The 13,126-nt window shown below is 54.8% G+C and overlaps 1 protein-coding gene across 1 annotated transcript; it reads left to right on the top strand.

Moving 5' to 3' along the window:
• The first annotated feature begins 49 nt into the window (after window positions 1-49).
• On the top strand, window positions 50-12,024 carry MRPL21 (mitochondrial ribosomal protein L21). Its single transcript, XM_082659367.1, has 7 exons — window positions 50-180; window positions 3,446-3,503; window positions 5,719-5,804; window positions 6,867-7,030; window positions 8,729-8,781; window positions 9,154-9,257; window positions 11,910-12,024. Exons 1-7 carry the CDS (start codon window positions 66-68, stop codon window positions 11,972-11,974), a joined length of 645 nt encoding a protein of 214 aa, XP_082515493.1. The 5' UTR covers window positions 50-65; the 3' UTR covers window positions 11,975-12,024.
• Window positions 12,025-13,126: the final 1,102 nt, after the last annotated feature.

Genomic DNA, 13,126 nt, shown 5'->3' with positions numbered 1-13,126 from the left:
CCGGTGCGTCGACGCACCAGGTTCGCGCCTCTTCCGCTTCCGGTGTCGGTCTAGGCTGCGGGAAGATGGCGGCGGCTGTGGCGGCCGCGGCTGTGGCGGCCGCGGCCCTGCCGGTCACTTTCAGACGGCTGGTGTCTGCATGCAGCCGCAGTGTCCTGAGAGCGTCGGGGCCCGGAGAGGGTGAGACCTTGGCCGCGGGGTGAAGGGAGGAAGTGGGGCGCCCTGCCGTCCCGCCACATGTGTGTCTGTGTCCGACCGATGTTAATCGCTTTTTTTGATGCGGTGATTACAACGCGGACTTTGGAGTTGGGGAACCCTAGGTTCAGATCCTGGTTCCTTTAGTTAGTAGCTTAAATACTGATGAAAGCTCCCCAACTTCCATATAGGCTGTATTTAACCGGGGGAACAAACTGAGGCTCAGAGTGGTTAGGTAGCTTGCTTACGGTCACACAGCAGGGAGGTGGGAGAGGACTGAATCAGACAGCTCGGTCCGGCTCCAAGGCCTGTGCGTTAACCATCACCCGCAGGCTGCGAGCCACGCTCTGAGCCTCACCATCCTCATCTGGAAAATGGTGATGGATGTCCTTGCCTAATGGTAACCAATCCAGCAAAAGCGACAGCTGTATTTTAGGCACTGGGTTGTCATGAGGCTCAAAAAGATTATGTTTCTCAGAAACACTATAAACTTCTGTCTGAAACGGTTGGAGTGTGTATCTGTGTGAGGGAATGTTTATGTATGTTTTAGAATTGGGTCTGAATTGATAATAATTGTTCCCTTTTTTAGGTGTGATAATGATGTTGTGGTTGTGTTTTTGTTAAGAATCTTTATCTTTCATAGAAATACACTGACAGTTGCTTTAATCACAGAGTTGGGCCAGAGGCACTGTGAATGAATCAAGCTTGGCCAAGAGTTGATAACTGTTGAGTCTGGGGAGAGATACAGGAGGACTTGCTATTCTCTTTACTTTTGTATGCTTGTCATTTTCCATAATAAAACTTGGGTTTAAGCAGGCAGGGAAGTTTTTACAAAAGCAGTGGGACTTACTGCATTCTACCATTATAAAACCACCTCTAGAATGCTGTGTTCAATTCCAGACCCAATGTTTTCAGAGAGAAGCACAGATGAAGTGAACTGAGTAAAGAGAGGGTGACCAAAATGGTGAACAGGCAGGACCTTGAAGAGTGAGTGGAGGAAACAGGGTGGACACTGGCACGATCCTTAGGGATCTAAAGGATGATCCTGGGGCACCATTTGTTCCCAGTGGGGTCACTGCTAAGCTAAGACCACAGGCAAGGGAAGCAGATCAGGTGCAGGAACTTTGTGAGCTTTCAGCGGTGGGATGGCTCTCGAGAGGCCAATCACAAGTTCCCAATCGTGGAGTGTTCCACAGGGGCCTCGTCTGATGGCTTAGCAGAGTAGATGTCATTCATTTATTCGTATATTCACCATTTATCGAGCACCTGTTACAAGTCAAACACTGGTCCAGGATAGCGAATACATCAGTTATAAACATAAAACAATAATCCCTGCTTTTATGGAGCTAGCATTCTGACGCAGGGGGAAGGGTTGTGCAGAGAGACAAGAAGATTTTTAAGAAACAGCAAATTATATAGTATGTTCGAAGCTGTTACGACTCATGGAGAAAAATAAAGCACGAGTTGGGAAGAAAGGGTTCAATTTTAAATAGGATGGGTGGGGAAGGCCTCTCTACTGAGACGGTATTGGAGTGGAGACCCAAAGGAAATAGGGAATTAGCCTGGGGGCCACGTGGGGGAGCGTCCAGGGCAAGAGCGGTCAGGCATAGGCCCTTGCACTTGGCATCTTCCCGGAATAGCCAGGAGGCCAGAATGGCAGGTGTGCAGTGAGCGAGGGGAAGCTCGTGAGGCATGGGCTCAGAGAGACAGATGGAACCGCAATGCCCACTGCCCTGTGGCCGCTGTAAGAACCTCGGCTTTTTCTCTGAGTGAACGGGGTGCTCTTGTGGAGTCTCGCAAAGTAGTGACGCGAGCTGGGCTCAGTTCTAGCAGGACCCTCTGGCTGCCGCGCAGAGGGGGGCCAGGGCGAGGGCGGGGTGTCAGTAGCAACGCAGGCTCGGGCGATCGAAGTGCTCAGAGCCCGGATCTCTCAAAGAGAGGCAAGGGGACTTGCTGATAGGTTGGCTGAGGGGTGTGAGAGAGAAGGGTCATAAATGACTGAGATTTGGGGCCTGAGCAACTAGAAAGATGGAGTCGCCATTACGTGAGATGGGGAGGGGTGCGGGAGAAGCAGGCATGAGGGGCAGATCAGGAGCCTTTGTTAGGTTCTGAGACGCCTGTTAGACATGCAGGTGACGATGACAAAGAGACAGGTGCTTGTCGTGTCCGACAGGCTGCAGGTGTAAACTTGGGAGTCACCAGTGTATAGGTGACATTTAAATTCATACAATCACCAGAGGAACGGCTATAGGTAAAGAAGAGGTAAGATCCAATGTCTAAACCACAAGCGCACCAAGATGGCAGAGGGGAAGAGAAACCAGCCCAGGAGACCAAGAATTGGGAACAACCGCTAATGAGTGAGCTTCGAAAGAGTGAATTTTATGGTTTATAAATTAGAGCCCAATTGAAAAAATAAAACCAACAGTAGTTATTGAGAAACCTGTCCTCTGCTTTTTGCACTTACCAGGCATTTTATTTCTGAGTCCTTCTCAGTAGGCTGTGGGTACCTTTGTCGGTGCATTAGTTATCTACTGCTATGTCCCAGGTTACCCCCACATCCAGCAGCTTAAGATACCTAACATGTATTATCCATCGCTGACGGTCAGGATCCAGCAGCAGCTTAGCGGGTGCTTCTGGCTCCCAGTCTCTCATTAGATTCAAGTCAGGCTGTCAGCTGGGGCTGCAGAATCTGCTTTCCAGCTCCCTCCCTGGGCTGCTGGCAGGAGGCCCCTCCAGGGACTGCTCACCGCACAGCAGCCCTGCAGCAGAGATGAGAGAGGACACCCAGGACAGCAGCTGCCCTTATAACTTACTCTCGGAAGTGCTGTCCTGTCACTTCTGCCACATGCTGTTGGTCACAGAAACCAGCGCCCTGTCGGGGGACAACACGGGTGAGAACACGAGGAGGTGGGCTCGTCGGGGCGTCCTGGAGGCCGCTCCCACACTGGGGTACCGAACAGGGCCTGAACTTAGTGGGCACCTGTGGTCAAGGAGTGGGTTAGCAGGTAGGTGATTTGGTTTTAGGCCCTTTTCAATGGCGTGACAAGCACATCCTGACGCTTATGGTAATAGCCAGTGACTATAAGTGATGTGCTTTTAGTTTTGTTGGCCTAGGTTTTTCTGTAGACATGTCGTGATATGGTGGTTTAAGTCGCGTGCCAGTCACAGGAGCGGCACTTGCACACTGAGCATCGTAAAGGGCGGTTTGCGTTTCGTGTTAGTAACTACGCGTGTTTCTTTATTCCCTCAGCTTCCCTGTGGTCTGCTTCTCGAAGGTTCAGTTCGCAGAGCGCTTCATTTCCACAAGGGTAATATCAAAATGTGGGTTTTGGTGACTCTCTTCCTTTCCTTTCTAAAGTCAGAACTTTAAGCATTTGGGTTTTCAAGAATATTTAGTTTTCTTTTAACTTTTTGACAGTATTTTTCTCAGACCCTTGACATATAGAAGTACAGACAGAACCTCAAGCACCCAAAGGCAAAGGTGTTCTGGGCCTTGCACAGCTGTGTCTTTCTAGGCAAAAGCTTTTAACTCCTAATTGGGGATTTATTTCCAACTGGGAAGGTCGAACCACGGGATGGTTGTGTCAGAATCTTCAGGAGGACCTTACATAATTTGAAAGAGCATGTTCAGTGTTAAAGAAAACACATAAAATTAATATAAACTACAGAAGGTAAATTTGACAAAATCGTACTCAGGTAGGAACACACAGGGTCCCGTCCCTGCCCCGCCCTGTCAGCCCGGGGCCCTGAGCAGGGCCACGCACTCTGAGCTTCGTTCCTCTTCGGCAAAATGGAAGCAGTATTAGTCTCCATCTCAGTGGGTTTTCATGAGAGTCGAGTGAATTTCTGCACTTAAAGAGCTTAGAAGGGAGCTTCCCTGCTGGCACAGTGGTTAAGAATCCACCTGCCAATGCAGGGGACATGGGTTCAATCCCTGGTCCGGGAAGATCCCACATGCCGCGGAGCAACTAAGCCCGTGCACCACAACTGCTGAGCCTGCACTCTAGAGCCCGCGAGCCACAACTACCGAAGCCCACGTGCCTAGAGCCCGTGCTCCGCAACAAGAGAAGCCACCGCGATGAGAAGCTGCGCACCGCAACGAAGAGTAGCCCCCGCTCGCCGCAACTAGAGAAAGCCTGCGTGCAGCAACGAAGGCCCAATGCAGCCAAAAATAAAATTTTTTAACAAAAAAGAGCTTAGAAGGACTTGTGGTTGCCATGGGGAAGGGATGGATTGGGAATTTGTGATTAACAGATACAAAGTATTATACATGGAATGGATAAACGACAGGGTCCTCCTGGCGAGCATAGGGAGCTATATTCAGTCTCCTGAGATAAACCATGGCAGAAAAGAATATAAAAAAGAAGGTATGTGTATAACCGTATCACTATGCTGTACAGCATAAATTAACATTGTAAATCAACTATACTTCAGTACAAAAATTAGAAAAAAAAAAGAGAAGAGCGCCTGGCACGTAGTAAGCTCTCAGCGCAGCCGCCTGCGCTCCTGCAGCGGAGATTCTCAGCAGGGGGGACGCAGGGCCTGGTGTTTCTCTAAAGGAGCAGTGGGCACCCTGGGTGAGGGTGGAGGCAGAAACCCTAAAGGGTGCTTTCATGAACTCGGCTGACTTCTGTGACCGCCGTGAGTGGCCACTGCTGCCCCCAGTCCCGTTCCAGGTTTGTCCCTCGGTCCTTGGCTGGCTGCTGCCGGGCCGCCCGGGGCCGCTCAGACACGATGCGTGACGGGAGTGCACAGCTTCATTTGGGGGCCAGTTGACTCCAGCAGGGAGGGCGTTCGCTCACTTCACAGTGAGCAAACAGTGAGCTGGAAGCGGCAGGGTCCCCAGTTTTCTGGGATCTTCTGGCTGGTCTAAGAGTTAAATTGACATGAGACAGGTTAACAGGAGAAAAATCAAACCAAAGTTTAATAACCTGTACACACAGGAGAGACCCAGGAGAAATGAGCCACTCGCGCAAATGGCAGAAGCTCTCACCTTAAGTAGCAGCTTCAGCTAAAGACAAGACGATGTTGAGGGTGGGGCTTTGAGACTTCTAAGGGGACGAAGGCAATTCACGTGGAGGTGGAAAAGCAGATGTTTGGTGAATAAATGTTGGCTGGGCCTGCAGAGACAGTGGGACAGGAGCGGCCTCAGATCTCTGGGCCCCTGTGTTCCTCGCAGCCGTCTCTGGTGATGCTGTGTCCCAGGACAGGCCCTCCATCTCGAGTCTTTCAGGAAGCTGCGTGCAGACCCAGGCCTGCCTGCCTCCTGCCAAGGTTTCTTCCTGCGTCTTTTGGGCCTTGATTGTTTTCGGCTTGAAGTAATCTGCACGCCTAAGAGACATTTTGGGGCGAGCAGGTTTTGCTCCCCTACAACTGCGGGGGCAGCTGTCCCGCCAGCCACACAAGCATCAGAGACGTGCCGGATCCTTGCCCTTCCTAGTGTGCTGAGCGCAGTCATTTCTCACACATCTTGAACCGTCTTTTCACGTGTGTGTGACCCACGTCTGTAAAATATTTTTACAGATACGTTCCTAAAACGTCACTGAGTTCACCACCTTGGCCAGAAGTTGTTGTGCCAGACCCCGTCGAGGAGGCCAGACACCACGCAGGTAAGAGAGGCAGAAGCTAGGGGGTGGCGCCCCTGCTTCCACCACAGGGGGCCTCCTGGCCACAGAGCAAGGACTTCACGTTTCCAGGTGCCCGAGACACGGCGCAGCGTGAAAGCTCGGGTCCGCTCGACACCAGAGCTCAAAACCCTCATTCGTTGAGCCAGCCCTCCTAGGGCAGCAAGGCACCAGCCGAGTCGCAGGCAGGTAGTGCGGGTGGCGCGAGGGCCAGGGCCCAGCTCTGTCTCCCCGCTGTTGGTAGAAACAGGAGTTCAGGGAAGAAGAACGACGTGCCTGGTCCTCGGTGGAAGCTGGCCCCAGCCCAGGTGTTCAAGAGGCCATCAGGGTGTCGGGAGGCATGTCACGCAGGATGCGTGTCGCCAGGAGGGCAGTGTGGCCACCACGCCCAGCACCGGGATGAGTGCGAGATCCTCAGTTTCCAAAAGCTGGAAGTCCATAGTAACGCGTGGAACCTTGCAGTTGTTAAATACCATTTCGGATGCTGTGCCCGAAAAGTACAGCTGCAGGCAAGGTTCCGCCTTCTTGGCCAGGTGCAGCCGAGGGCGTGATTCGGTTTCCAGGGCAGACACTGTGCCCTGCGCCCAGCCCCAGGCGAGGCCAGGAGGGTCGGGGCAGGAGAGAAGGGCCGGGCCTAAGACGAGGCGGTGACCGTGGGAGCGGGGACTGGGTGTGGGCGGACGCGAGCAGGTAGCATCCAGCGCCACGAGGGTATAATTCTAGGTTTTCCTTGTTTGCAAGAAGGCCTCTCCTCTCACTTTGCCAGGCCGCTGGCTCGTTAATAACGACTGGGAATGAAACCAGGTGAGGGTTTCTCCACCGCGGAGTCAGAGAAACCCAGCCAGGCACGCCGAGCGCTCAGGCGGGAGGATGGCAGGGGGATGGGGGCTTCTGTGCCGTCGGGGCACGATCGTCTATAAGAGCCCCATGTGCCCCGCGCACCCCAGTGCCAGCTCCTGGGAGCAGCGGCTCACCCTGGCCTGCGGCGGGGCAGCGGGCACCCGGGTGAGGGTGTAGCTGTGACCCTGACCGCCCTTCTCCCCACAGAGGTCGTGGAGAAGGTGAACGAGCTGATCGCCCGGGGCCGCTACGGCAGGCTCTTCGCAGTGGTGCACTTCGCCAGCCACCAGTGGAAGGTGACCTCTGAAGACCTGATCTTAATTGAAAACAAGTTAGACGTTGCGTGTGGAGAGAGGATCCGGCTGGAGAAGGTGAGACTGAGTCAGCTCTGGGGACGTGGCAGGCTGGCCAGTGGGCACGGTGGGGTCAGGGGGGTGTGGGCAGAGCTGCTCCCCGAGGGCGGCCCGACTCGGTAGGGCCCCTCCTTACAGGGAGCCGATCAGCACGTTTCTCTAAGGGGACGCGTGTGTCTGTCTCACATCAGACAGAGAAGGGTTTGTCTCACGTCTCCTTAGTGTATTCTTAGAGGAAAATATCTGATCACAGGTACAGTGAAAATCCCAGTTAGGGATGTAAAGAGTTCTCAGGCCAGGATTTATGAAGAGAAAATGTTCCGTTTCGGCTCGAGCACTGCCCTGACGTTAGGCGTGACAGCTGCCGCTGTGCTGAACGGCGAGCACGGTTTAGAGGCACCTCGCAGGGCGCTGGTCGTCTTCCGACCCTCCTGAACTGCCGCGTGGTGTGTCCTGCGTGTTTAGCCAAGTGCCTCTGCCCTCCGCTTGTGTTCGGGGGCCTATTTGGTTTTTGCCTATTTCTGTTCATAAAACTGTAGATAAAATATGAGATTTCTGTACCGGATCATTTTTTAGGACGTGGTTAACTGTTGGTGTGATGTGATATGACATATGGTTTTCTTTATAATTTAAAACTCCTCCTTCCTTTGAGATTGTAGATTCTTTGCATATTTACACCCAGGGGAGCATTAAACTCTCCTTTCTCAGACGGTCTTCCCACAGCCTGTGATCCGAGCAGGAGCACGGCTCAGGCTGAGCCAGGGCGCTGTGTGGATGCCACCAGCCAGCACAGCCCCTTCTCCTTGGTGACCCCCGTGGTTCTGTCATGAGCTCACGAACAAGAGTACATTTACCTTTTACATCTAAAATAAGAGACTTCTGGAGTGTTTTTGTGAGGATCTCTAAAAAGACATTATTTTGAAACATTTCACATTAACAAAAACATAGGAAGCTCCACCTAATGCAGGTGGTTTTTCGTAACGTCGGAAGCCCAGCAACAGAGAACGTGTCGGGCTGAGAGTGAGTCAAGCAAGATTTCGTTATTTGTCATCACCTAACACACATAGCGCGTTGATGTTATTATAAAATAGGCTTTGTCTTTAGACATTTAAGCTTAATGCAATCGAGTTTTTTTCTCATCAGGAGAATTTCAGACAGTCTCCCAATGTCTAATGAGAACCCCACTGCACTTGGGTCGCAGAACTGTCTTCATCTGAGGCCACGCTTAGCGTCACAGTTTCCCTCCAGTGAGAGAGGCTGCCTGGCCGTGCAGGGTTTTGCAGTCATTAAAAGAATACCTTGAACCTCAATCTTTGCAGTATCAGCAGGACTGTGAACTGTATAAAAGACACCACAGTCTGGTTTGTGCATTTTTTCCCCATATGTATTATACTTCAATAAAAAGTTGTTGTATTTTAAAAGCCACTGTTGCCATAGGAGGTTACGTGCTCGCCCAGATGACCGAGTTCCACGTGTCCGGGTCTGACAGCGCGGGCGTGTCCGCAGGCAGCCGGGCGCCCCTGCACACACAGCCAGGCCGCCAGCTGGCGCCCCCACCTCTGTCCCAGGTTGAGGGAGTGGCTAGTTAGATAGCAGAGGAAGCCCACGTTTTGGTTTCGGGGAACCGACACCTTGCTTCCTTTCCAGTGTGCTCGGGCGACTGCCTGTTCTAGGGGCTTTGTGTTATTTGCTGGTAACACGCCTATTTGATTCCAGGTCCTGCTGGTTGGGGCCGACGACTTCACGCTGCTCGGCAGACCCCTCCTCGGGTAACGTGCTCTCAGATGCCGGCGGGGAGGCTGGGCAGAGGGGCTCCCGTCACACCCGCTGCAGCCACCAAGCTCAACACGCTTATGCTTCTCACCGTGGGTGTGTAGTGTCCCACATACAGAGCATCCAGGACAAATCGTTGACCTGTTACTCATTCACTGCAGTTTGGCCCTTTTAAGATTTGCTGTGGGATGACACTGTTCTTTGCTGTGCTTTTTGGTAGTTTTCACAGTGCCTGCAGGGAGGGCGTATGACGTTGATAACCGGCAGAAAAGGAAGTTAAACTTTATTTAGATGTTCTCACGTAAAGCACTAGTAAAACTGAAAAATAATCAGGAAGGTACATTACTGTTCGTTTTCCTCTCTTCCAGAAAGGATCTTGTTCAAGTAGAAGCCACAGTCATTGAAAAGACAGAATCATGGCCAAAAATCAATATGAGATTCAAGAAAAGGAAAAACTACAAAAGGAAAAGAAGTAAGTTGGAGAAAGCGTGGCTGCTGCGTTCCCGTCCTCTGGGTGTTGCCCTGTGTCCTGTGCTGGGCCAGGTTGGACGGAGCCCTGCCCTCTGCCAGGCGCTTTTGTGGGTGCAGCAGCCCAGAGACCAGTGAGAGCTCTGCCCACGTCCTGGCTCTGCCGGGGAGGGGCGGGTAGCAGTCGTTAACCACTCCGGGGCTTGTGGAGGGCACGGCCCTGGCAGCTGGGTTCCTGCGGACAACCCAGAAGCAGGCCACGTGTCCACCACGGGGAATGGACGAGCAACGGAGATTCCCTCGGTGGGATGTTGTCCAGTGCAGTGGATGGCCCACCTCCACACGGCAGGGACGATCTTAGACTATGTGAGGGTGAGGCCGAGTCATGAAGCCCAGAGGTGGGCAGAGCTCAGCCTCGTGCTGCTGGGCACACGCTCGCGCCCGCACGCATTACGCACACACATAACAATGGCACATTTTTAAAGGAAGAACGGTTTGCGCAGAATCACGGGTGTGGCTGCCTCTGGAGGGGCGGGGAAGGAAGGAGTAACAAATGCAGAGGGATCGTGTGTCCTGTGTTCCAATTCCTGTGGGCGGCTCGTCAGACTTCATCTTACCGTAATGCTTCGGGCGTTCGTTCATGTTTGTTCTGTGATGCAAAGGCAGGTGGGGACAGCATCCTCAGAAGGTGGTTAAAGAGAAGAGGTGGTGGCTGGAAGGGTGTGAGGTCGACTGGGCCGGGAGGCGGAGGTGGGGCTGGTTTGTTTGAAGGAGTGAAAGAGGCTTTGGGGGAGGAGGGAGGCCCGTCTGGAGCCCGAAGGAAGGCAGTCCTGGGAGAGAAGGTCAGGAGAGGTTTCCCTGGGGAGGCGGCAGGCGGGGTGGCCCCTGGAGGGCCAGGGCGTCCGGATGCTGGTGGGATGGAGCGGGCAGGGTGGGCTCGAGCACAGGAGCTGAGAGACCAGGGACAGGAGGCCCCTCCGTCCTGTCCCCAGGCCGAAGGGGCGTCCAGGCGCATGTGGTGCGCCTGATTTAAAGGGCCAGTAACAATGGGCGTCACCAAGGAGGGTCTGCTGGGAGGGGGGAGGGGATGGAGGCAGGAAGGGGTGAGGTCAGAGGTCGGAGAGGTGAAGAAGCAGCGCCCCTGTGTGGACTTGCCGCGGGTTCTGGCAGGTGCAGCGCGTGGGGTGGACAGAACCTCAGCCGGGAAGGGAGGAAGCGGTGGCGGGAAGGGCTGGCACCTGAGGGGGGGACTTCACAGCAGGGGCCTCCCCCAGGGGCGCAGGCAGGGCCTGCTGAGCGGGAGTGGAGAGGCCACTGTATCCAGCGGCCTTGTGGTGACTTGCGGGAGTTGGCGGCTCATCACAGGGACAGGAGGGGAGCCTGTGCCCTGAGTGGGGGCAGGAGACCCTGCTCTCCTGCCCGGCCTCACGGAGCAGGGCCGGGATGAGGGTTCACGGAGGGATCCCCCTCCACCCTCACCTAGCCGTTGCTGCCCGCTTTCCACGGCCTGGGCTGTGTCTCCCCCGTCTCCCTGACCCCACACGACCTTTTGTTCCCATCCAGAGCCCCCTGCCATTTCCCAGTAAACCCACAAGCGGGAACAGAACTGTCCCTGCAGGGGCCTCCACTGGAGGTCACAGCCCCTTGGGGCGGGACCCACAGGCTGCAGCATCTTGTCTCAGGAGGTGCACAGTTGGCCCCCTATATCCCCGTCTGCCATACTCGCAGAGTCAACCAGCCACAGATGGAACATTTGCAGGAGGGACTTCCCTGGCGGTCCAGTGGTTGACTCCGTGCTTCCAATGCAGGGGGTGCAGGTTTGATCCCTGGCCAGGGAACTAAGATCCCACATGCCACAACTAAGAGCCCGTGTGCCGCAGGGCCAAAAACAAAAAAATTTGCAAGAAAAAAAAATTCCAGAGAGTTCCAAAAAGCAAAACTTGAATTTGCTTCACCAAGTCCTTACATAGAATCTATATTATACGTTGTATTTACACCTGTTCATATGGCGTTGACAGTGTTTTAGGCCTCACGTGTGACCTAGAGATGGTTTAGAGTGTACGGGAGGGTGTGTGTGGGTCACATGCAGACACTAGACCGTCTTATTAGGGGGCTTGAGCATCCTTGGATGCCGGTGTCCTCGGGGGTCCTGGAACCCATCCCCTGCAGACAACGAGGGACGATGTATGTCTCTCACAGTCCTCGGTTACAAACGGTGAAACGTACCAGACGGTAGCTTCAGCTTTACTAGAGCTGGGTCAGTAGGGAGCCTCTCCTGTACCCTCCGCCACCTCCAGTAGCCTCAGCGTAGCCGGAAGGGGTGCCCCCACCCATGCAGGGCAGGGGTCTCTGGGCACGTGGGGGAGGCCAGGCTGGGGGCCCGCAGCAAGGGCGCCCCTGGCCTCCAGGCCCCGGGGTGTTGCAGCCCCTGTGGGGTCTGACGGGGCTCACGGAGCGAGTGGTGAGGCAGGCGGTCAGTGATGACCAAAAACCACAGCCTGTGGGACATCACTGGGTGGCCAGTTCTGCCCGGCTGCGGGGCGGTGCTGGTGCAAGGCAGACCCTCGAGGAAAGAGCGGGCGGCGGCTGGGTCTCGCGGTAGCTGGTTGACGGCGTCCGGATCTGTGTTCATGCCGGGCCCTGCTCTGTCTTGCAGTTATCGTGAGCCCTCAGACCGTCCTCCGGATAAACACCATCAGGATTGCTCCACGTCTGTGCTGATCATCCAGCTAATGTTTCTAGAAATATAAAAATAAACCCACTTTCCGAGGAGTCCGGGTCTCTGTGCTCTGGGGTAGGCGGCTCTGCCGTAACAGGCTCAGTCCTGCCGTCGATTGTTGGAGGCTGAGCACCCTGACTGGGAGCTTATCCTTAGTAAGGAATAGTCTCCCTTGGCTGGAGAAACAGGAATTCGGGAAGAATTACAGGCGTGGCCCTCCCAGGGCTGGAGCCTGGATGCTCGTGTAAGACACAGACTGATATTACTGGCTGCCCTCCACCGGGCACAGCAGGTGCGCGACGTGGGGGACACAGCCGGGGCCCAGGAGCTGACGCCAGGAGAGACACGATCTGGATTCCACTCCTGGGCAAGATGTACAAAGACGTGAGCAAATTCCCATCCCTCGGGTAATCCAACTACCTGTTTCTAGTGATTTGCTTTTCCAAGAAGCCGAGATGCAAACCAGGCATCTGGGTGCAGAGTCCCTGCCCTTGTCCTTCTGCTCCGCTGGGTCCAGCAGGGAAGGGGGGGCACTCTGTCCAAGGCCGGGGCGCGGCGCTGGGGCTGCAGAGCTGGGGCAGCGCAGCACGTGCTGGGAAGTGGATGTGAAGTGACAGAGCAGAGGGGCCGGAGCAGTTTTGAACCTGATCCTGAAGGCAGCCTCCTGTCCCAGAAGGGTTGGGGGCTGCTGTCTGGGGCGGGTCAGGCCGGCAGCTGACCCCTGTGACAAGGGAGGGATCCCGAACCAGATTGGCCAGGGCTGGAGGGCAAATGGAAGGACGTGGAGGTGGGGGTCAAGTGTAGGGAGCGGGGGGCTCCCAGGCGGCCCAGGTGTCTGGTTCTGTGTCCTTCACAGAGGCCGGGCTTCCTCCAAGAGAAAAGTTAGGGCTTTCAAGGGACACAATAAAACCCTTTATCAAACTGTAGTTAATACTTTCTTCCAGAGTCCCATGACGGGGGAGTGAGCGAGGCAGGCGGCACTGCACCAGGAGGCCTACCCCTCTCCTCCCTGCGCCCTTTCAGGTACCCAGTCTCCCTCAGGGATGCTGGGGGACGCTGGCTGGCCAGGCTGTGGGGACGCTCCCCCTCCTGCAGTGCCCTCCATGTACAGCAGGGGGCAGCAGTCCTACTGGATGCGGAGATTCTGCATTCCG

Source organism: Grampus griseus (assembly GCF_964374135.1).
Source record: "Grampus griseus genome assembly, chromosome: 8".
Lineage (NCBI taxonomy): Eukaryota > Metazoa > Chordata > Mammalia > Artiodactyla > Delphinidae > Grampus > Grampus griseus.
The sequence above is the reverse complement of the archived record's forward strand: the minus strand, read 5'-3'. Positions and strand labels throughout refer to the sequence as shown.